General features: G+C 48.8%; 1 protein-coding gene across 1 annotated transcript in view; it reads right to left on the reverse strand.

Annotated features, from left to right (window-relative positions):
• Positions 1-23,979, reverse strand: part of Fhip2a (FHF complex subunit HOOK interacting protein 2A) — a 28,351-nt gene extending 4,372 nt beyond the window's left edge. The window contains exons 1-14 of the mRNA XM_057778440.1: positions 23,620-23,979; positions 16,371-16,449; positions 13,036-13,205; positions 11,079-11,183; positions 10,714-10,836; positions 7,130-7,423; positions 6,800-6,996; positions 4,911-5,025; positions 4,413-4,489; positions 4,141-4,333; positions 3,613-3,782; positions 3,199-3,339; positions 1,957-2,047; positions 712-855 (exon numbers count right to left, since the gene is read on the reverse strand). Of these exons, the coding sequence (XP_057634423.1) occupies positions 712-855; positions 1,957-2,047; positions 3,199-3,339; positions 3,613-3,782; positions 4,141-4,333; positions 4,413-4,489; positions 4,911-5,025; positions 6,800-6,996; positions 7,130-7,423; positions 10,714-10,836; positions 11,079-11,183; positions 13,036-13,205; positions 16,371-16,449; positions 23,620-23,664 (1,944 nt within the window). The 5' untranslated portion in view covers positions 23,665-23,979. The remainder of the gene's footprint in view (positions 1-711; positions 856-1,956; positions 2,048-3,198; positions 3,340-3,612; positions 3,783-4,140; positions 4,334-4,412; positions 4,490-4,910; positions 5,026-6,799; positions 6,997-7,129; positions 7,424-10,713; positions 10,837-11,078; positions 11,184-13,035; positions 13,206-16,370; positions 16,450-23,619) is intronic.
• Between the last annotated feature and the right edge of the window lie 721 nt (positions 23,980-24,700).

Genomic DNA, 24,700 nt, shown 5'->3' on the forward strand with positions numbered 1-24,700 from the left:
TTCCCCGTGACTCAACACGTGCACGCAGCTGCTCTGACATCTCTCGCACGTAGTATCACAATAATTAATTGTTCGCTGCTGTTTACAGGCCATAGAAAGCCTGCGTTAGAGAGAAAGGTGTCTTTAGAACTTCTGACGGAGCCACTTGGCTCTGCCTGTTCTCCTTCACTGAAGCGGACAAGAATCTGGTGGACTCGAAACTGACTTCCTGGAGACAGATGAGGCGGCTGGGACAGTGGAGGAGTTCAGAGTGAAGTCTGCTTTATTACCATTCGCTGACTACAGTGAAAACAGACTGCCAATCTCCGGGACTGAGAATGGCTCGGCACGGCAGAAGACAGCAGACACGCTGATAAACCTAAGCTCCCCCTATTCTGTTACAAGGGTACGAGTCCTGGATTTAAGTCCAACTGTGTGTTTTCTTACATAAACTCAGGGTTCTGTGAGAGGGAGAACCACCCTCTGCAGTACCTTGCCTTAAACAAGACAGAGGAAAGGAAATCTCAAGTTTAAAGGAGAGTTTAAAGTTGTATTTCCCTACTTGTAAATGTTTACAACAGAACACACACAGAGAGCCTTCTTCAAGAGAGAGTCCCTTGGCCATGGGAATTCACAACCCTTGGACAGTCATCTAACAGAAAGACTAAGTCGACAAGATTACTCAGGAGGTCTACCACATTGTATGAGAATCAGTATCTTCGGATGAGTTACCTGATCAAGAATTCTTCCCATTCTGTCAAATAAAACTTTCAAAAAATGTCCTTCAAAGAAGGCTGCTTCTAAGTCACACTTCTCCAGTGGTTTGGGGGCTCCGGGCCACTCCCATCGCAAACAGACAGCGCAGTAGTCTCGGAACTGGGGGAAAGCATTGGGCATTAAAGAGCGGCCAGCAGCCAATCAGGATGAAGCAGTCGTTTCCTCAGAGAGCGCATAAAGAAGCCACGGCTGTCGGCTGTACTGGCAGGGCCAGATGGGGACGCTCGGCCCTGGCTAGGAGTACAGGAGACACTACAATGGCAGGGCACATCCAGGCTGCTGGGAAATGGCTTATCTGACTCGAGAAGTCACTCCTTCAGTACCTGCTACGTCCTTCCTTTAAAGGATCGAATCCTTCAGTCATCCTGACAGACTCGGAGAACATTTACAAGGCAAGGCTCAGAGTCCAAACCTCATGTGTCTAAGGTGTTACATGTAATTATGTTACATGAAATAACATTACACATATTGTTACATGAGGTGGATGGACAACACCTGCTGTCAAGCAAGCTTACTGTTCTTAGGACATACAGGCACTGGGCATGTCACCAAGAAGGGACAGAACAGTACTCTCCAAAGGGTGGCCCATGGGTCAATGCTGACACTCAGATTCTTGTGACCACCATCACTGACGAGATTGGAAAAGGGAGAGTTAGCATGCACAGCTCACAGAGCTGACTAGGCAGTTTCATATTGGCCAAATCTAACAAGGAAATGTGCTTTTTCAATTTTCATTTTTCTAGTAATTCATTCTTGATTATGTTCAACGAAGTGTTAGTATATGATAGAGTAGAAATAAAAACTAGTCCTTGAGAGCCACAGGTGCACTAATCGGTAATCCCGGCTCTTGGGAGAGGGGAGCAAGAGCTCAAGGCCATAAGCAAATTCAAGGCCAGCCAGACTAACCGGAGACACCAAATCAAAAATAAATAAATAATAGATGATAGATAGGTAGAGAGAGAGAGACAGGGAGAGACAGGGAGGGAGAGAGAGGAGAGAGAGAGAGAGAGAGAGAGAGAGAGAGAGAGAGAGAGAGAGAGAGAGACAGATAGTGTCAGCAGATTGAAATCTCATTTCTCGGGTGAGCTGACTCCTTTCTTCTGAGTAATGGTTGCTGGCAACTGGGCAAGGTATAGGAGGGGCAGCGTGTGTGCATTTTATGTCCACCCCACCCCAAGGTCAGTCAGCTCTGTCACTCACCTGCCTGTGAGCATCTCTGAGGTAGGTGTCATAGCCAGTGCCCTCGACATGGTAGGATGACTTTGCTTCATCTGGTACTAAACAGAGGAAACTTAAAGGGAAGAAAGGCCACAGTGAGCAGAGTATCTCATACACTCAACCACAAAATACACTGCCAGCTTAGCCAGCTACAGATACAATGGGAACTTGAACAATCAAAGTATACATTGCTCTGTAAGGGTTTTATTAAAAAATAACTAACTCTGCATGTCACACAAGTCTAAAACAGACAATACTATGTCACAATAATGGGTTGCTTTATCTATTAATCTCAAAAACTGGCTTTAAGTAACTGAACTTGAGATATTTTTATAGACTGTAATTTTACTTTTGAGCCAGATGCAATTATTTTATGCTACTTGCCATGATGTGGGACTTCCCTCTGTATGCTGTGAATACCATTGGTTAATAAAGAAACTGTCTTGGGCCTGTGCAGAACAGACTAGAGCTAGGCAGGGAAAACTAAACTGAATGCTGGGAGAAGGAAGGCGGAGTAGAGAGAGGCCATGGAGACACTGGAACTTTACCCAGTAAGCCATAGTCTAGTGGCGATACACAGATTAATGGAGATGGGCTAGTTTAGGATATAAGAGTTAGCCAGAAATACGCTTAAGCTATTGGCCAAATAGTACTGCAAATAAAATGGTTTCTGTGTGATTGTTTTGGAGCTGAGCAGCCAGGAACTAACTAACAGTCCCCTACAAAATTGCAAGGGCCAGGCATATCACTGTCAGCATTAAAAGCAAAGACACTAGAGAAAACTGTTATGAAAAAGATATTTAAAAAAAAAATGTAAAAATACACAATGAATGAAAAAAATAGTTCAACACTTAGCACACATGCAAAGTGAGAACCATTCGTCAGACTGACGCTTGCCAATGCTACTGTCGGTGCTGGGGACGTGTGTGACGCCGTCCCTATAAGATCCCGGCACACTTAACCATTCTCCTCAGTTAATCTTTCCTTTCTTCAGTTGCTGTGCTAAGGCTGGTCTTGGAAGCAGACAGACTGCCCGGGTGCTCCTCCACTGGGCTGAGAGAAAACGACTTTTCTATGGAGCTGGATTTTCTCATGGCATCAACTGTGGCCCCAGCTGCCACCTGCCACATAACTGAGCCAAAAAAAGCTAACAGCACCGGCAAATACTGAAGTCGCGGTGCAGTCCTGTGCCGGCCTGGGCAGACCAGTCACACAGAGACTCACCTGTTGACGATTTTATGGACTTCCGTCTTGCCATCATTTTTGGGGTGGTCTGGGCTGGCATGGGGTGAACTGATCCACTCTTGGTTTGGCAGAATGTTATCTGGTGAAATGTCAGTAAATAATGGATCTTCCTCCAGATCTCTACGTTTAATTTAATGATGTATAAAAAACAACATTTATTATGACATTTTCTAAACCAAAAGATTCTTTGCTAGCTTTTGAGAAATATTACATAAGTTTCCTAATACAAAGAAGCAATAATGTATTTAATATGCAAATTCCCACTTTACACTAACAATCTCCAGTGCCCACTGCTACTTTTGTTACCGGGCTCAAGGGGTAGTTAGCATCCCCCGGAATTTACCCATGAGGAAGCGGCTAGACTGCTGGGGAGAGCCGTCCCCAGACACTTACACGGCTCCGGCCACCAGCCCATTCTCCACTGCATCCTTATCTTCCGGGCACAAAGGCCTGTATTCCGTGTAGTTCCTTTCCTCCAGGTTTCTCAGGACCAAGTTGTAAAGAATGTGCTCGTTGGGCTTCTGCAGAAGATGCTCAAACAGCCTCAGGGTCATGATGCTTATCTAAAACCACAGCAACAGAACAGAAGCTGTGCCAGGGGCTAAAGCCACACAGAGAAACTCACTTGAAGGGTCACAAGCAGAGGCTAGTGAGGTGGTTTAGTGTAAGAGGGCTGATTACCCAACTTCCGCCCTGGGATGCACTTGGTGGAGGAGAAAACTGACTCCTGTCAGCTGCCCTCTGACCTCTACAGGTACACCATGACACATGCATGCCACCACCCCCAGTCCCCCTTCCACCCCCACCACTCCTACCACCACCCCTACCACCTCCTCCACCTCTACCATCACCAAATCAATCACAAGCGCATTAGAAACAGCACTTAGAGACTCTACGTCAGCCCTGTTGCGCATGGCTTACCTCATCAGATATGTGATCACAATGCTCGATTAACCTATGTCTTAGGGGATGCCTGCCAATTTCCGACAGCGTTTCTGGCTCCCTCTGCTCTCCAAGGATAAAGGCCACCATCTCCTGAAGCAGGACGTCCGAGGTCACTTGTCGAACAATACGATGCAGTAGAGCCGTCGATGTCAGGATCCCCATCTCGGAGCTAGGGAGGCAGATGGGCGGTCAGTGGGAGGAGTGACGGGCAGCGACCACTCGACTACTCTATGGGAGAGGGCACTCACGTCTGCATCAGCTGAGGCTCCATGACACCGATAAAGAACCTCTCATGGATGGCTTTGGCGAGAGCAACAGCAGCAGTCTAGAACACAGCATGAACATCAACAAGTCACCTTGGGCCTAAAGAGCATGACTCTCACCAGAAGCCATATGGAGATGGGACCCAAATATGTTGGCTTTTATCCAACCCCATTCCCCAGAACTAAAAAGATCAGGGAAAAAAATTCCCGTAACTAAATTTAGAGTAATTAATATCACCCCAAAGGGGAAAGCTGGAGGGGAGCCTCCCCGGCCCACCCCACGCAGTGAGCGTCTGTAAAGCGTTGCACGTGGGAGACACCCCTACGCAGTGTCTGTAAAGCACTGCACGTGGAAGCCACCCCTGTGCAGTGAGCGTCTGTAAAGCGTTGCACGTGACACTTAAGATACTTTTGGAAAAGTGATTCACATTTTACTTAATAAGCACATTTTAAAGCTATCAACAAACAACAAAGAATTCAAACCTTTTGTGCTTCCTTGATGAGTTGATCACAATAATCAAACCAGGAAAGAAATGAAATTAAGGCTCGCTTCCCAGGGAACGCTGACGCGTCCTCTTTATGACTATAGGAGTCCAACCTGCACAGCACAGAGAACCTCAGGTGAGTGTGCACGCCAACCTGCACAGCACAGAGAACCTCAGGTGAGCGCGCACACCAACCTGCACGGCACACAGAACCTCAGGTGAGCGTGCACGCCAACCTGCACGGCACACAGAACCTCAGGTGAGCGTGCACGCCAACCTGCTGCGCACACCAACCTGCACGGGCACACAGAACCTCAGGTGAGTGTGCACGCCAATCTGCACGGCACAGGGAACAAACCTCAGGTGAGCACGCACGCCAACCTGCACAGCACAGAGAACCTCAGGTGAGCGTGCATGCCAACCTGCACGGCACAGAGAACAAACCTCAGGTAAATGTGCACACCAACCTACACGGCACTGGGTCAGTATGGGGCCAGGTGAGCACGCACATGGCCCTTTGTGCTTACAAGCAGAAAGAAGGCCCTGATGGTGGATCACAATCAGAAGAGATTTAGGAGACACAGATGAGAGCTCTCTCTTCAGACAAAGCGACAGATCAGTTCCCTCCTTAAGTGGGAAATCATCAGATGGCCAGGGGTTTGGTCAGCGAGACAGTACAGGGTCAGGGGAAAGGAAGGTCTGCCAAGGCAGGCAGCCCTCTGCCCTAAGATGCCCCAGACTGTCTAGTCTACGGCATGGTCACAGGACCCCCAGTCTGTCTAGTCTACGGCACGGTCACGGGACCCCCAGACTGTCTATTCTATGGCACGGCCACGGGACCTCCAGACTGTCTAGTCTACGGCACGGCCACAGGACCCCCAGTCTGTCTAGTCTACGGCGTGGTCACGGGACCCCCAGACTGTCTATTCTACGGCACGGCCACGGGACCCCCAGACTGTCTAGTCTACGGCACGGCCACAGGACCCCCAGTCTGTCTAGTCTACGGCATGGTCACAGGACCCCCAGTCTGTCTAGTCTATGGCATGGTCACAGGACCCCCAGACTGTCTATTCTACGGCACGGTCACAGGACCCCCAGTCTGTCTAGTCTACGGCACGGTCACAGGACCCCCAGTCTGTCTAGTCTACGACACGGTCACAGGACCCCCAGACTGTCTAGTCTACGGCACGGTCACAGGACCCCCAGACTGTCTAGTCTACGGCACGGCCACAGGACCCCCAGTCTGTCTAGTCTACGGCACGGCCACAGGACCCCCAGTCTGTCTAGTCTACGGCACGGCCACAGGACCCCCAGTCTGTCTAGTCTACGGCACGGCCACAGGACCCCCAGACTATCTAGTCTACGGCACGGTCACAGGACCCCCAGACTGTCTAGTCTACGGCATGGTCACAGGACCCCTAGACTGTCTAGTCTACGGCATGGCCACAGGACCCCAGACTGTCTAGTCTACAGCACGGTCACAGGACCCCCAGACTGTCTAGGGCAAGGGAAAGTCACTAAAGGGCAGTCTCTCCTAGGCCAGGTAAAGCCCGAGGCAGAAGTGGGTGGATCCGAGTCCCAGACCAACCAAGGCTACACACTGAAAAATTGTCTCAAAAACAAAAGAAATCAAAAAGACCTCTTTTAAAGACTTCTGCTGTTAATATAACAATCAGTTGTTGATCTTGACATAAAACCTATAATGGGCAAAATAAAAGGAGCTGGACTCTGTAACCCCGGCTGTTCCCACACCATTTTGTCACCCCTAAGTGACAGAAACAAGGGTCACGGCAGAGCTAAATCTTCCAATCTAACATTCTCGTCACTGTAAAGCAGAGGTGGACTTTGGCACGCAGGCACACAGGCAAGAAAAAGAGCGGTGCTTACCCCCAGTTCACTGCCTCCACAGTTTCAATATCCAAGGGATCCACCGACTGAGGGAGGGCCTGATACAGGGAGGCGAGTCTGCCGGTCAGCAGCTCGCACAAGCAGGTGCTCTGAGCGAGGCACTTGGCAGCCGCAGGCTCTGGCAGACTCACCAGGAGCATCAAGCCCTCGCACGCTTTCACGGCTATCCGGCCGTCCTGTGAAAGAACACACGTGTTATTTGCGGAGTTAAACATGAAAGGATTCAGTATTTTCCATTAAAGAATAAACGTGTTTCTACTTTAGACACGTATTACTGTGACCATGTTGGGAGCGCAGGCTGGGACTCACAGGGCTCTTTGTCAGGGTCAACAGAGAATTCACTAAGTTGTAATCCTGTTTCGGCCGACTGTCAGAGGCCTCTGGTGGTGAGGTGACATTGAGGTCATCCAAGCTTGCAGACAGCTCATCCATCTGGTGAGGGGGCTCTTCCTCTGGCTCCGTGTACCCCACCCCAGGAGCACGGGGCAGCTCCTGCGGCTGATGGCACTGGCTGCTGTCCGCTGACACGGGGTCCTGACTTTTGGGGACATCAGCTGAGATGACACTCAGAGTTCCTTTGGAAGCCAGCGACTTGGACTTGTTCTGAAAAGGAACGTGTGTCTGTGAGGGCCATGGTCAGGACAGACATTGTGCTGCACGGGGAGGCCCTCCTCAAAGGAACAAAACCCAGATCACATCGAAATGCCCCCTCCCCGTCCTCTCTGGTGTGCTGGGGATCAAGGCCGGCGCCTCACTTGGGCTAGACACCGTCTCTCGGTCCACCTCTGAGCTACACCTCAGATGTAGATTTGGGGGTTAGGGTGGCGCTGATGGGAAACACGAGGCCCCAAGTGCTGCGCCGCTGTGTGGCATTGCCCATCCTTTCCTGAACATTTAGTTGTGACTCAGGCTAACCCTGAACCCACTTTGTAGCCCGGGCAGGTCCTGAAATGGCAAGCCTTCTTCTGCCTTAGCTGTTAAGTAGCCTGCGAGCAGCTGCTATAACTGACCTGTGCCATGAGGCCCAGCTTGGATTTTTCTGGGATAAGCATTCCAGGTGCCTAATTAAAGTGGTAATAAGCGTTACGTCAAAAGAAGATGTACAGACTCAAACCACATTTTAGATGGATCTCACGGTCACACCAAGTTACCGACTCGCCACACTAACTACACGCATTTGACTGACCACACATGAGCAACGTAAGCCATAACCACCTGACTCCTGAGAGTTCCCAGCTGCAGTTTAGTATCTAAGTTATCACAGATACAACAGGTCAGTCCTGTTGGGGAGGGTGCAAAACCTCAAAAGTTCAAAGGTTGCCAGCATTAGACTTGAGGTTTCTAAAAAATCCTCACGTTTTCTTTAATTTGCTAACAACTTTTTCTAAGAATTTTCAAAATCTCAACCTCTGCTTAGAACATAAGGAACCTCTCCGAGCATGGTTTTAATTGTTCCAGAGGAGTCCACTTGCTTGCCTGATCCCCACATCCAAACACAAACAGATTCTTAACAGGAGCAAATCATAAGTTTCAAGGAAAATATGTCTTGCTTCCTATTTGACATAGAACAGAAATCAAATTATTCACAAGGCAAAGTTCCCCTGATGCCAGCCTCACCACAGGGCTGACAGGAAAGGCTGAACCGACTACTTCCCTGCACTGTCATCAGACACCATGGCCACTGCTGGGTGAACAGCACTAGCCCGACCTTGAGAGAGATGAGCCCACGGCTCACAGTTCAAACAGCCTCATGTGGTCAACGACTTGCCAACTGCCTACAAAACCACAACTCTTCTACATGCATGTAACCCCAGCAGATGCCTGCAATGGCCGGTTACACGGACAGGTTTCAGATGCACTGGAGAGCGGTAGTGGGTGGTGACAGTCGCTACTGTCCACATCAGGGCATAAAGCTCTATCGCCTGGAAGGCTCATCATTCAGTGAGGGTCAATCAGTAGGGAGTTAAGCTTTGTTCACTGTAAGAAGCTGTGCAGACCCAAAGACTGACAAGGCAGAACCACTGTCCTCAAGAAGCGAACTGACCAACAGGAGGACATCAAAGGCACGTCAGGTCAGTAATTCCAGAGCTGGGGAGGCTGTGCCCACACTGACTACTATCTACTCAGGTCAGTAATTCCGGAGCAGGGGAGGCTGTGCCCACACTGACTACTATCTACTCAATCAGGTCAGTAATTCTGGAGCAGGGGAGGCTGTGCCCGCACTGACTACTATCTACTCAGTCAGGTCAGTAATTCCAGAGCTGGGGAGGCTGTGCCAGCACCAACTACCATCTACTCAGCACCACGCGCTACGCTGAATAAAGCAGACCTGGGTTTTAAACGGAAATGCTCCTATGAAGACAGGTGTGTCAAGTACATTTTATGATCAACACACACAAGCCCACAGACTTCCCCTGGTCCATGTAATCACGAGACGAATTTCAAGGATTTTCAGGTATGTTTTGGGGGAAATCCATCTAAAGTACACTAAGTGTCTAAGAAAATATTAGAAAAAAAAACTTTGAAAAGAAAAATCTCAGCCAGGAGTCATGGTTCACACTTGAAATTGGAGCTTGCAGGGGCTGAGAGAGGATTTCTCCAAGTTCAAGGACAGCCTAGGGCTGTACTGAGAATGCTAGGCCAGGATGGGCTACACAGAAATGAAAACCAGCCAGGCACACAGGCGGAGGCAGAAAGAGTGCCTCAAGTGCAAGGCCAGCCTGGTCTACACAGCAAGTTCTGGGCCAGCCTGGGCTCATAGTGAGCTCCTGTCTCAAAGCACAAGCAAGGTGAAGAAATCCCACAGGGAGCCAAACTAATCTATTTCTTATCAAACATTCAGAACCAAAGAACTATAATGCAGTTCTAAGTAACGTATCTTTAGAAATCCAAATTCTTGACTAACAGAACTATTTTGATGCAAACTTGAAAAAGAAGACAATAAGGGCACATATTAACAGAACACAGGCATTTCATGGCCCTGGTACTACACACAGAATTAAATCCAGCAATTCTACAGCGATGCTGCTTGTCAGCCTCCAGGAACATTGCAGATTATTTATTCAACAACAGAAGACAAAGCAACACATCAGAACGGCAAACACTGAGAACGTCCCAATGCCCTGAGACAGTGGGCACCGGCACACACTGCTGGCAGAGGGCTGACCACAAAGCCGCTTTCCCTCAAGGATGTCACTGCTAGGAAAAAGAATGGGACAAGGGCATGGCTAAGTCATTAAAATGGCTGTCTCTAAGCACAAGGGCTTCAGTTGAGATTCCCAGCACCCTCCACGGGGGCTCAACCCCTGCACTCGGCAGGTGGAGCCAGAAAGACAGATCCCTGGGGTTTGCTGGCCAGACAGTCTACAATCTATCCCAACTGGTGACCTCCAGTTTCAGTGAGAATCAGTCTCTCTCTCTCTCTTACACACACACATACACACACACACACATGCGCGCATGCACACGATATGCAAACATACATTTTTAAAAAATCTAAAAAAAGATTAAAGGAAAACAGTGAACAAAAGCAGAAAGTAGACACAATTTATTTTCCTTTTTAAAGCTGTAAATAAAATTTAAAACAGACCACGGCTATAAAAATAATACAAAGCACGGCAGTCGTGCCAAAGGAAAGCGAAGCTGTCGGTAGCTGGAGATGCTGTGCAGCCTGCCCCTCTGCACCTGCTGCTCCCCCCATGACTCCCCGGTGCAGCACATGTCTGGTACAACTGCATTCCCTGAAATTCCCCTTCCACGGTGACTGTAAGTTGAAATAAACACCGATCTTAAATGAAAACTACTTCTGCAGGCAGAACTTGCTGGCCTGAGCTGCTCCTGGGGACTGCACCTCAGTTTCCACAATGAGCTGTGAGTCCGAGAGTGTGGCATACCTCCAGAAAGAAGTTGACCAAGTAGGGATCCTGTTTCAGCTTCGCGCAGACGATGCAGAGAAATTGGATCTCTTCGTTTTCTGTCGGTGTGGCAAGCACCTCTCCACACAATCGGATTAATTTCTGTCAAAACAGTTTTTAAAGTTTAAAACTCTTTGTGATATTGTGGAGGTAAAGCAACAAGAAAATGTATAGAACTTTATAGAGAAGTATAAACATGGAGAGATAAAAGAAAACCCAATGTCTACTAGTTTTTATGCTATGACAACAATATCCTCCATCATTCCCACTCCCAGAAAAACAATACAAAATGACTTGTACACGGGACCCAGTGAGCTTTAACCTGCAGTCATGGGAGTGCGCACCTGCACCGGCCTGTGAACGTTGATGTGTGGAAGCAGGGGCTGCCGGATTCTTCCCAGAAGCTTGGTATAGAACAGTAAAACCTGCTGCTTCATCCCGGGAGGACACTGGGCACAAGACAGACAACACACGCAAATGTTCATAGGACAGACTATGTCTTTCAGCACAGCCCCCCTCAAAGACATGCCAGTGACCAGTTGATGACTTTGCCATAATAAAAATTTCCATTCATAGCCATGACTGGCATTCTAGAAACACAATTATACACCTGAGACCATACGTGGCATGTGGGAGCACGGCCTCAGGTGATTACACACCAGGGTGAGCACGCACTGTGGAGACTAGCATACACACCAGGGTGAGCACGCACTGTGGAGACTAGCATACACACCAGGGTGAGCACACACTGTCGAGACTAGCATGCACACCAGAGTGAGCACGCACTGTCGAGACTAGAATGCACACCAGGGTGAGCACGCACTGTCGAGACTAGAATGCACACCAGGGTGAGCACGCACTGTCGAGACTAGCATGCTCAGGCACCATCAGGCTGGTCACTGCTGGGACAACACAGGCCCATGAGGGCCGACTCCCTGCCAGACCAAGGGCAGATCTTTTTACTTAGAGCAATGAGCAGTTTATAACAAATGCATGGATATTAATAAAAAGGCATCTTGTGCATTGACTCCTTTATGCTAATTGCCAAGATATTTGGATTATAGGTACTATAAAGAACATCACTAGGACATTCTTAGAGCATGCCAGCTACTGGAAGGCAGAAATCCTGACGCACACTCTGGATTAAAAGAGCGTGAGTCATATGCTCCGTAATAAAGCAGATGACACTGCTTACATTCAGTTGGAACAGTCATGCACATGTGTATGCCCACGGATCATCACAGACATGCTACATGGAAACAGGCTAAATATAATCCTTAGCACGATGATACTTTTAGGGTAACAACTACCTTATGTTATTCAGATAAAATGCTAACAATATTTATAATCACTTATATCAGAAATAAGCTTATTAGCGGTACAATTACTAGCATCCTGCTAAAACATCCAACTAATTCAATTTAGTATGGTAAAAGCGCACACTCTAAAGAATGGGGGCAAGGGAACATAAGACAGCTCAGGCTATCACGGAGCAGATCTGCTTCTTAGGGAAGGGCGTGCTTAGCGCAAATGCACTTAACTGGGGCATTACACACTTCGTTAAAAAGAAATTGTCTTTAATATGATGTACACTATGTGGAATTAAAATACCATCATCTCATTTAGTCTTTTACATCACAGGAATTCACAGAACCACTGAGGTTTTGGCTGGAGGGGGTCTACCATCACCTCCAGCCACCTGAACTGCAGTTCACACTAGAGAGCAGGTGTGCAGCGGGAAGCCTTCTGGCGCCTGTAAACACCATGGTGTCCACACCACGACAAAACCAGCTGACACATTTCTCAGAACATGCCTCTGTGGCTAAGGATGCATGAACTTGAAGCTTCTGTGGTAAAAATACCACGTTATATTATAACTAATATTATACCTAATATTATAACATATATAATATTATAACATAAAAGCTTATGTTATAATATTAGATTTGCAAAGATTTTTCAAAATTCACTAGGCCCAACATTTGCATTACATCACTGAGTGATTCAGGGACTGTCAGGGTAACAACGATGCTCCCTTTCAGGACCACGACCTCTTCGGGCACGACTGTCCTCCCCTGACTATGAGCTCATGGGTTCGAGTTTACCCTGGGATTCTAGGCAGCTAAGCAGGAGTGCGGTCATGAGCAGTGGCAGCTCAGCTCTCTGTCGTGGTGCACAGGACACAGGAATCCCCCATCTCCCCAGTCTGAGGCCCAGCACTGCCACGTGCCATTCCTGTCTCCACACTTGAACTGTGCACCTGGAGCTTTGCCTGTATTACAGGGTGGGTCAGGGGCTTACGTCGGCTTTCCCTAAGGTGTACAATGTTTCCAAGATCTTGTGATGGAGCAGGTACTCCATACATGGCCCCGTCTCTCCAGACTCTCGCTCATTTTCCTCTTGCACCAGTATGTCCAACATCTGCTCCAGGTGGGACGGAATGTTCGTATCCGTCACAGGGGCTTTATCATCTAAACGATAGAAAAATTACATCAAATACTCGGAAAATTTCTTAAACTTTCTGTGTGCAACTACATTACCCTCCTTCCTGCCTCCATCCCAACTCTGACTGAATGGAGTTCTGAACCACACGTCTGAGACATGCTCACATCATGTCTGTCTTTGTTAGCATGACACGGTCAAGCTGTGACCCACAGCCTGGAACATACTGTCAGTGAATGTTCCTCCGTTATCATTTGGAAATGGTCTCTGAAAGGCAGAACACAACCTCTGTCTCCTCTTGTCCACTGTTCCTAAGTAATTAACTTTCCTGTGGCCCCTGCACACACGTCTGCCTGCAGTGCCTCCTGCTTGTCTACTCAGGAGCTCAGCTCCCTTAGAGCCCAGGTTAGACCTTGCTCCCTCCAATTCCCTTTCTCTCCATCCTCCACCTGTCCCAAGACTCTCCCCGACTCAGACCGCATCTGTTCCACACTAACAAATGTGCACACTTGCTTCTGCTATGAGATAGAGAAAAAAAAATCCCTTAAAGCAAGAATGTTTAAATCCTTTAAAGCAAGGCCTTAAGGCCAAAGAAGGAAAAGTAAAATCACAAAAGCTGACAGTAATATTAAATGTGGCTTGTCTCAAAAGAGAAACCTCTGCAGGTCAGCGGCTAAACACAACCGCACTCAGTGCATATAAACTGACTTTACATCTGGGGGCCACACCCCGGCCATACCCCAGCCTTCACTGACCGCAGAGCTGCTTCTGCACCTCAGCAGCAAAGATCACATACAAAGGAGACTATGCGGCCTAGATGGGCTAAAGTACAGTTTGCTAATCCTCAAGCTAATCTAGCCAAGCCCTTCTCCTTACTGATCAGAACAGGAGCAACAGGAGATAACACAGGATACGTGGGGTCTACTCCTGGCTGCTCCGCTTTCTGCCTTGTTTGCATGGAACCATCCACTGTCCTCCAAAGGCCAAGTCCCCATTACACTGCTAATTCTCTCCTTCCTATGTAGTGACGACGCTCACCAACAACCCAGTCTGACTCTGGGATTTGCCCTTTCCTCCACTGGATTCTCTGAAACCTATCTTACATCTTCCGTCTGTCTCTCCACCCGTTTCTTTTTAAATGCTGGTGTTGGATGGTGGTGCTGGATGCTGGTGTTGTGGAAGCTGGTGTTGGATGCTGGTGCTGGATGCTGGTGTTGGATTCTGGTGTTGGAAGCTGGTGTTGGATGCTGGTGTTGGATGGTGGTGCTGGATGGTGGTGTTGGATGCTGGTGTTGGAAGCTGGTGTTGGAAGCTGGTGTTGGAAGCTGGTGTTGGATGCTGGTGCTGGATGGTGGTGCTGGATGATGGTGCTGGATGCTGGTGTTGGATGCTGGTGTTGTTGATGCTGGTGCTGGATGCTGGTGTTAGATGCTGGTGTTGTGGATGGTGGTGTTGTGGATGCTGGTGTTATGGATGCTGGTGTTGGATGCTGGTGTTGTGGATGCTGGTGTTGGATGCTGGTGCTGGATGCTGGTGCTGGATGATGGTGCTGGATGCTGGTGTTGGATGCTGGTGTTGTTGATGCTGGTGCTGGATGCTGGTGTTAGATGCTGGTGTTGTGGATGGTGGTGTTGTGGATGCTGGTGTTATGGATGCTGGTGTTGGATGCTGGTATTGGATGCTGGTGTTAGATGCTGCACTGAACTCGTGCCAGGCAAGTGCTCTACCACTGAGTTATCCCCCCCCCCCATCCTTTCCAAGTAATTAAAACATTTCTGGGGTTTTGGGGAGGTGGCTCAGTGGGTAATATGCTTGCCATTCAAGCATAAGGACCGAGTCCAGATCCTCAAATACCCACGTAAAAGCCAGGTCTGGTGGCTGTGGCTATGATCCCAGTAGTCTGGGGAGAGAAAAGACGGGTGGACCCCAGGAACTCACTAGTCGGCCAATCTAGCAAATCCATCAGCTTCAGCAACAGACAGTGTCTCAAAAAGTAAGGTGGAGAAGGTCAACGAGATGGATGAACAGGCGAAAGTGCTTGCTGTGCCTGATGACCCGAGCCAACCCCGGGAGAGAGCCAACTCCACAGAGCTGTGCTCTAGCACTACACACACACCACACACACGCGCACACTACACACATATGCATCGCACACACACGCACACACACACTACACATATATACATCACACACACGCACATGTACTACACACACACCACACACGCGCACACTACACACATATGCATCGCACACACACGCACACACACTACACACATATACATCACACACATGCACACACACTACAGACATACACACATATACATCACACACATATACAGTACACACACACACGCACACAGTGCACACATATACATCACACAGTGCACACATATACACTACACACGCATATACATTGCACACACACTACACACACATACACACATATACATCACACACGCTCACACACACAACACACATATACATCACACACGCTCACACACACAACACACATATACATCACACACACGCACACACACTACAGACATACACACATATACATCACACACATATACACTGCACACACGCACACACATATACATTGCACACACACACACACACAAGGGAGGAGGGACAGGAACAGAGGGGATAGAGGGGGACAGGAAGAGACAGACTGAGAAACTAACTGACCAGTTTTTACAAACATAAAAAAGGTGGAGTGACTAAAGGTGCCAGGTGTGGTCTCTGTCCCCACCCCGCTCCCACCCATCCTGGGTCTCCTTACACAGCACTCCTCATGGGGGCAAACCACAAACTGTCCATCTATTTTCTACCCATTTCTCCTAAGCTTCACCACTGATCATCTCAAGGACACCCGTGTGGGGCCGGACGTACGCATCAGCAGGTGGGAGCACCCAGTGAGGGCCTCTCCAGACAAACATGACCAAGAGGCAGTGTTGTCTTCTCAGGACTGAAGTAGCCACCCCCCCACTGCCCCGCATACAAGCTGTCAGGACAGAGCTGCAGGGGCTGCTCCATGTGCAAGACAGCTACTCAGTCCCCGCTGCCCAGAACAACGCAGAACATAGGAGACGCTCCAAAGGGACATTGAGAGGAGTCAATAAAACTGTTTAAAGTTAACAATAAAGTAACTGAGAACTCATCTTGAAGCAGATCGTAGGCACGCGTGTTCTTACCTGAAGTTTCTATGTAGTAATGGGTGATTGCCTTCCAATGATAAACAAAATCTTCTTGTAGTGGAAGAGACGGTGCAAGCTACAAACACAAAAGACCAGACTTATAAGAGTGAGGCACTAGAATAAGGGCAGACTTGACTTGAACTCAGATATCAAATACAACCAAAATGAGTTGAATCCAAAGAAGTAAAATGATTCACTAAGAAGAAAGCCACCTTTATCAATACTATTACTAAACCACCCCACAGTCACCTTTCCCCAGCTGCTGTTACCATGTGGCTTCAGGTGACTAAACCAAAACACGTGACTGCGACGCGGTATCGCGAAGCGGCATTTCTGATAACCAGAGGTCTGCGTACCTGGGACTTTGGAAGGGGAAAGGGTGATGAGTAGCTGGCAATCGCTTACCCGTCAGCACGGCAAACACAAGCACTGCCAGCGTCATAATCAGATTAAACTGCTTCCTACTCCCATGGCTTTCTGAGGTAAATCTTTTTCTTTGTAAGCCTAGGTCAGGCAGTGTATATTTTTAGCAGAATAACTACATGAACAAGAAACTACTGATGTAAATATTTTTCTTTGTAAGCCTAGGTCAGGTAGTGTATATTTTTAGCAGAATAACTACATGAACAAGACACTACCAGTTTAAAGTCTACAAAATGTGTTAAATGGCAAGCTTTGAAAGGCACTTCATACATTTTAAGGCCAGAATTATAGCACTAGCCACCTTGCCGCAAGCCGACCAGCATTAGGGAATGCGTGTTAAATTGGAGAAAGGCAGATGTGGCCACTCCTCTGACTCTGGGCTCTTTTGCTAGAAAGGGGTGGGGGTGGAGGGACAGAGAGGTGGGGGACACCCTAGAGGTGTCATCGACTTCTGTCAGATGTACAGCTCTGACCACGGTTGTGCAGGGCAGAGGTTTCTATCCTGAGAACTGACGACTGACGGGTAAACTGCCGTTTCATGCTCGGCTTCTAAGTGCCAAGAGTGTCCAATTGTCCAACACTGTGGCAGCAGTCATCTACAAAGCTCACGCTTGGCAATGCAGCAAACTGAGCACACATGCATGCACACAAACGAACATGAACATGCATGCACACGCTCATCACGTCCTAAGAAGTCTGTGGTTCTGTGTCGGCTGCAGGCTAGGGACAGCCACCGAATGACCTGCCGGCAGATCTCTCCTATGCTTCCACTTGTTCCGCGATGACCTTTGGTTTCCCAGCCAGCGACCTTGTAGTTGACAACTCTGTCAACACAATTTCTCAATTCTTGTGCAACTTACGGGTATAGTCACAGTCGTGCTAAGTGGCTCAATCCACCAGATGAAACACATTTATGTTTTTCATAAATGTGTGGATTCTGGATGAAGAATTTCATTTCACACCATCACTGGTTTCTTCAAGCTGATTCTTCCTACACTGGCCTGTGTGCAGAGATCTTGACTGAGAAAGTAGAACTACCCAGGGCCACCGTGAAGGAGCGAACAGGCAGTTAAACTATACTTAGTTTTGTGGAGTTAAATTTACTAAAATGGGGCAGACAAGAGGGAATGAGATGTGTTTAATGCAGTAACAATTCGACCTTTTGGGTGGTAACAGTGTCCTTCCTCCAGCTTCTCCCCAGCAGTGGCACACAGCAGGCTGGAGGCTTTGCCAGTTCTGTATGGGCAGCCTTGCCACAGAATACCAGCAAATCCCAAGCAGGATGGCGCTATTACCTCGGTGTCGGAGGGAGGGAAACCGTGGAACTATTCTGAATCGCCAATAACTCAGATGAGTGACAATCTCATTCAAACATAAATAAATTCTTACTTTGTGAGAGTACGGTGAACTTGTCTTTTCTGTTACTAAGATGCAAATGACCTGTTACCACTGCATAAAAACATCTATCCTTTGACAGGAATGGTGACTCAGCTCCAGGAGACTGTAATTTAATGTTTTAGTATTTGGAGATTAAATTCTCAAAACTCTCATCCCAAATTGCCAGGTTACCTATCTGTGACTTGTGTTCTCCTACCTGGGACTTGTGTTCTCCTACCCGGGACTTCCTGTTCTCCTACCCGGGACTTCCTGTTCTCCTATGTGGAAGCTCCTCCTCTTCAGGAAGTTTTCCCTCTCCATGCTGAGGCTTCCTCCTAGCCTCGACCCCAGCCTTTCCCACTGTTTAACCTTCTCTCCCTTAGGCCGGACCTGGACAAGGGCCAGGGTAGGCCCTTCCCTTTCATCATTTAGACTCCTGGTTTCAACTCAGCGATGGAGCCGAATCAGCACCAAGATACTCATTCCATGAAAAACAGGTGGCCCAGTCACTGACATTTGATACGTGGACTTGCAGGCCAGCACTGCACTGGCCAAGCACATTATCGAGTCTTTACTCACTGGCAAACTGAGGTAAACCGAGGGCCTGGCAGAAGCAAATGCTCCACCGTGAGGCCACACCCCAGCTCGTTTCTCACTTTCTGGTGTTGCAGCAGCGTCTCAGTACGTACCCCAGGCAGGCCTTGAACTTGCATTCTTCCTGCCTCCACTTCTTGAGTGCTGGGATTACAGAAGTGAGGTACCCCAGGAACCCAGCCTAAAATGGTGTTAAACTCTCCTTCAGAGTTCCTCTTTTGTTCAAACGCCCATTAGACACCAAAACACCGGTTAGCTGACTTTCCTTAGGTAACAATGCTTTCTGCTAGGAACCTGGACTTTGTTCAACATGTCCAATATGCAAAAGAACTTCCATCAACAAACTGGACAAAACTTTGTGGCCACAACCTCTGCTTTAAATATCTAAAATGCACATCCTAAAAGATCCTACCCCAAACTGTCTTTGTTCTGTTGTTTGTTTTTGTTTGAGACAAGGTCTCTTGTAGTCCCAGCTGGCTTCAAACTCACTGTGTAGCTGGCCTTGAGTTCCTGATCCTCTGGCTTCCAGCTCCTAAGGGTTGAGATCACAGCATGTACAACCCACATCTGGGTTTGCCCTGTTTTTCTTAAGACAGGTTTCATGGTACAGCCCAGGCTTGCCTGGCTCTCACTCAGGAAGGTCTCAGAGAGACAGGTGTGAGCTACCACATCTGCTGACAAGTTCCTTAACACCCTCCCTCCCTTTGCTGCATCTCTACTACCTAGTTCTAGTCTTAGCCCCAGAGAACCTTCCCCGACTGCACCTAAGATCAGTTTCCTTCTTCCTACAGCCCCCGGCCGGGCCAACTGTGGAAGCATTATCAACCAGGCTCCACACAAAGCTCCCTGCGCACCTCATTTCACCCTCTGCAGCAATCTACTCACTCCCATTGCAGGGAGAAGGAGCTTCAAAGAAGACACAAACTCAGTCAGTTTTGCTGTCAGGACAGAGGCTAGCGCGGACCCCTACTGTCTGGCTCCAGGGCTGAACACATCCTTGTGTGTTCCATACAGTATGGCGTCCCATGTGTTTAGCCAGTGGGCACTGGGAACCAAGACACAGACGCTCCATCTTCACCCTGGCTCTTAAAAGTTTCGCTCTGTGAGGAAGCGACTCGAGTTGGGCTAGGAAAAGAAGTCCCAGGATGGAGTTGTTCTCTAGAACTGGTGTCCACTAGCCATGCCACTAGGCAAACTGGTGAAGCGGACAGAGGATCAAGGCCCAGAGGTAGAGAGGGCTTGCCCGGCAAGCAGGAGGCCCAGGTTCAGTCCCCAGTATGGTGCATGGGGTGGATGCTGTCCCTAACAACTGCCTATAACTATACTTGGAAAACACTCATTCCATTCTGTAGGATGACTTCCACTGTGCTGGTTAAAACAGGTAAAAGGTCATAAAGGGAAACTTCCACTGTGGTACCCGCGCAGGATCTTTGGAACCCCTGCAGGGCCTGTGGTACCCCCACAGGACATGTGGTACCCCCGCAGGACCTTTGGTGCCCCCGCAGGACCTTTGGTGCCCCCGCAGGACCTGTGGTACCCCTGCAGGACATGTGGTACCCCCGCAGGACATGTGGTACCCGCGCAGGACATGTGGTAGCCCTGCAGCACCTGGCCCTCGGCAAACACTACATGGGAACTGGCAAATAGTCTAGTCTAACCTTAGAACAGGCTTCATCAGAGCTGAGACATGCGGCACCTGGCTAACGACACGTTCATTCCCGCAACTCTTCCTGACAGACCCATGCAACATGAAAGGAGCATCCTTTCGGGAAAAGGAGGTAAGAATCACAATCCGCGCTTGGTTTCTCTCCTACCCTTACATTGTGTCTATCGGCTTAAGACACATTTATGAACGCGAAGCTTTGAAAACATCTTCTTTTATCTTTCTCTGTGTAGTTATTGGCAAATGAGGGAAAACTATTTAAATATACATGCCAGGTGTGAGAGCACGCTCCTGTAATCCCAACTACCTGGGGGCTGAGGCAGGAGGACCACAAGGTTGAGGACAGCCCAGGCAATTGAGTGAGACCCTATTTCAGAATAAAAATGTGAAGGTTGGAGAGATGGTTCAGTAGTTACGAGTACTTGTTGCTCTTGCAGAAGACCGGGTTTGGTTCCAGGGACTTTGGCATCCTTTTCTGACCCCGACAGGCACCCAGAATACACTCAGTTCATATACATACATGCAAGCAAAACTCTCACACATGAAAATGTAAGTCTAAAAAGTATTTTTTTTTCTTAGTTTAAAAGGGGTAGGTACTGAGATGGCCCAGCAGTCAAAGACACGTGCTGGTGTTTGACCACCTGTGTTTGATTCCCCAGGACTCATAAGGGGAAAGGGAAAGATGTCCCCAGATTTGCCCCAATCAAGTGTTGTGATCTCATACACACACACATGCACACACACGCACATGTGCACACACACACACATATGCATGCACTCAAAAAAAAAAAAAGCCATGATAAAAATGTTCAGAACAGGTCAGGGGTGGATAGAAGCCTGGTACGGAGCTTCCCTAGCATTTACCAAGGCCCTGGGTTAAATCCTCAACACCAGAAACTAAACAGGAAACAAAGCACCAGCCTGAGGTCCCAGATCTTGGGGGAGAGGGAGCAGAAAGATCATGAGTTCAAGGTCGTCTTTGGTGACTTAGTAAGTTTGAGGGCTCTGACTCAAAAACAAAACAAAACAAAAAACTTAAACTCCTTATCTAGATGAATATATATCTGATCAACCTTTAAAAAATATAGAAGGCTTATCTGACTGCTATGGACACTTGGCCAGCAACAACACTAGGAGGCCAGGTAGGGCAGCATAGTTCTGAAGATGCATGCAATGAGAGGTCCGGTCACCCGGAGGCCTGGGATTCCCTCCCAAGTCTGCAGAACCCTGATGAGTCTATGCATTGGAATGCTGCACCAGAACATAAAAAGAGAAAGAAAAAGTCAAAAAATTATGGGATGAAAAGACTTGTTTATGGATAAAAACAAGCGAAAAAGTCAATGAGTAACCAGGAACTAATCTTGTGTTAGGAAAAACATTCAGCTACCAAAGGATGCTTATTTACCATTAGCTAAGAGTTCTTTCCCAGGAGAATGTTGAAGGGGGAATAAAAAATATTCTTCAAGGGATGAGGGGCCAAGTCTCTAATTCCAGCCCTTGGGCAAAGGAGGAAGAAAGATCTACAAATTTACAACTCTAATTGTTTGCCTACCCTAAAACTCACCGTGATATTTGATTTTTTTTCTTTAAAAACATATGTGAATTTGAAAGTGATTAGGTCATTCTCAACGTAAGTTCAGGACCAGCCTGGACTATCTGAGACCCTATCCCAACAAAAAAGCAGAGCAGAACCAGCTGGATTTCGGGAGCTGTACTTTTTCTTGGTAAACTGTGTGGGTGGCAGCACAGCTTAGAAACCAGCATTGAGCAAGCGGACTTGACATTTTTTCCAGGGGCAGACATTTCTCCCCGGACTAGGCCAACCTAGTGAACTCATTCCCCTCACTGACAGAGCAAGACAGAGATGCTGACTATTACCTAGCCAGTCTTCCTCAGGTAATTTGGTAGATGTTAATGATACGTGCAATTATAAAAAGATTACAAAGTTAGAAAACACAGGCCTTAGGACAAAAACGAGCTAGGCTTGGGGATGTGCGTAGAACTTAACACTCTAAGAGGCTAAAGCAAGAAGTTCAAGGCCAGTCTGGGAAACTTGGTAACATTCGATCTCAAAAAAATAAAATACAGTAGTTGAGCTTCTGCCTAGAACATGACAGGCCCCAGGGCCTAATCCACATAATTTATTTAATTATTTCTAATTTATCATCATATTACGTTTGATAACTCTTTATAATCTATAGTATAATTCAAAACATCAGTATAACTGTTCTTAAAACTTTTAATTATTTTACGAATGCAGGCTGACTCTATATAAAGCAGGAAATGCAAGTGTCTCACAGCCCTGTCCTTTGCCACCTGTGTCAATACAGCTCCTCACTCTCTTTCTTTCTCGGTCTGATGTGTCACCAAGGGGGGGCGGGACAAAAACAAAGTATCTAAATTCCATATACTACATAACTGGCAACTGGATTAAAGGTTTGTCTCCATAACTAAAATTCACAATTCTAATTTTGTTAGCTGACCCTTAACATCACTGTGGTATTTGCTTTTTTCCTCCCTTTAAAAAGTAGAGTGAAGTTGAAAGTGTTATTGTCTTTCTCAACATGTAAAGAAAATGTCATCTTAAAAATGAACATAGTAACTTTCTTCACACAAAGTAACACTCAACCCAATTAATAAGCAAGTTTAAAATAAAGCGGTGTTGAGCACTGGCAAGGTATTCTCCTTCTGGGTTGTTCAGGTCTGTCAGGAGGTTTGTGTAAGGTCCCTCTGTGCGTTTAAGACCGGCCTCAAAGTACAGCGGTTGCATTCTGAGCCAAGAGCGTCCGGGAAGCGCAATATTAGACAAGAAAAGGGAAACAGATGGTGTGAGTCCGGCGATCGCGGACCTGCAAACTCCTGCAGATCCATCACCCAGGTCCGACCGAAGTGGGCCGCCGAGCCCGAGCAAGCAATCGCCAGCACCGGCGTCACCCGGGCCCCGCAGTCCCACCCGCACGAAAGCCAAAGCAAGCCCAGCCCACCGGCACCGCCGTTCTATTGTCTTTCGCGGCGCCGGCCCGGAGGCCCCGGAGGTTAACGGCCTGGAGGCCCCGGGAGCCGCCCGGCTCGGGGCGGGAGGGCAGAGGCTGCGGTGGAAAGGAGCGCGCAGGCCTCCCCGCAGCCTCCCCCCGCGCCCCGCAGCCCGGGCGGCCGATTCCCGCCACCCCACACCCCGCGCGGCCTCACCGCCTCCACGGCGTGCTGCAGGATGGACGTGAGCTTGGAAAACATCCTGTCCCGGGACTGCAGCAGCTTCTCCCGGGACGACCTGGAGAGCTCCTCGATGCGCCGCCGCCGCCCCTGCTGCGGCTGCCCGGGCCGCTCCAGAGTGAAGGCGGGTGCGGGCGGGGAGCTGAGGACGGAGGCCGAGCGGGAGGCGCGGCGGCTCGGGGAGCGCGAGGGGCGCGGGGAGCGCGGCGGGCGGCTCCGAGGACACTCGGCTGGGACTCGGGGCCCCGCGGAGCTCGACGGTGGCGGTGGCGGCGGCGACAGCGGACACGGTGGCAGGAGGCTCGGGCTCTTCCGGCAGCGCTGCCCGCCGCGTCCTGCAGGGGGCGCCGGTGCGGCCCGGGGAAGCCGGGGCCTCCGCTGCCTGCGGCGCTGGACGTGGGGCGGGGCGTGCCCAGGCGGCAGCGGCGGCGGCGGGGAGGGCGGGGTCGGCGCGGTGCACCGGGTGCTGCTCGTGCTTGTCTCTCGGTGAGCAGCGCAGGGTGGGGGGTTCGCAATGACACGTTGACATGGTGCTTACGTGTGCACCGTACGGGGGCGGGGGCAAGTTGGGAAGGCCGCTATGGAAATACCGGCATCTCTAACGCCAAAACAACCGGTGGGTCCGCGTGCTAGGAACTCGAGCGCAGCAGAGGCAGGTGGGGGAAAAAAAAGTCTGCTGGACTGTAAAATAGCTTCGTCTTATCAAAACCGGAAGTTCTGAAGGGACACGTGAGACGAAGGTTTGGTTAAATAACTCAGGATAATGCCTTGCACCGTTTCAGTGTGTTCCTGGAAAAGAATCTTTAAGATGCCTCAGACCGATGAGTGGAGTGTGATAAACACTGTGTGTGCATCCGTGTTGAATCCTACAGGAAACACTGATTTCGACTGGACAATTTTAATTTGGTTGATAGAACTTGTGAAAGATCCTGGTGAACTTTGCTTTAAGCTGATGTTAGCATTTCACCGAGAGGATCGATCAGGACGTTCTGGATTAGAGGAGTCGATTTCTCATAACCTTGGGTGAAAACACCTATTTATAGTAGAATTCTTTGAA

Source organism: Chionomys nivalis, chromosome 8 (genome assembly GCF_950005125.1).
Source record: "Chionomys nivalis chromosome 8, mChiNiv1.1, whole genome shotgun sequence".
Taxonomy (NCBI): domain Eukaryota; kingdom Metazoa; phylum Chordata; class Mammalia; order Rodentia; family Cricetidae; genus Chionomys; species Chionomys nivalis.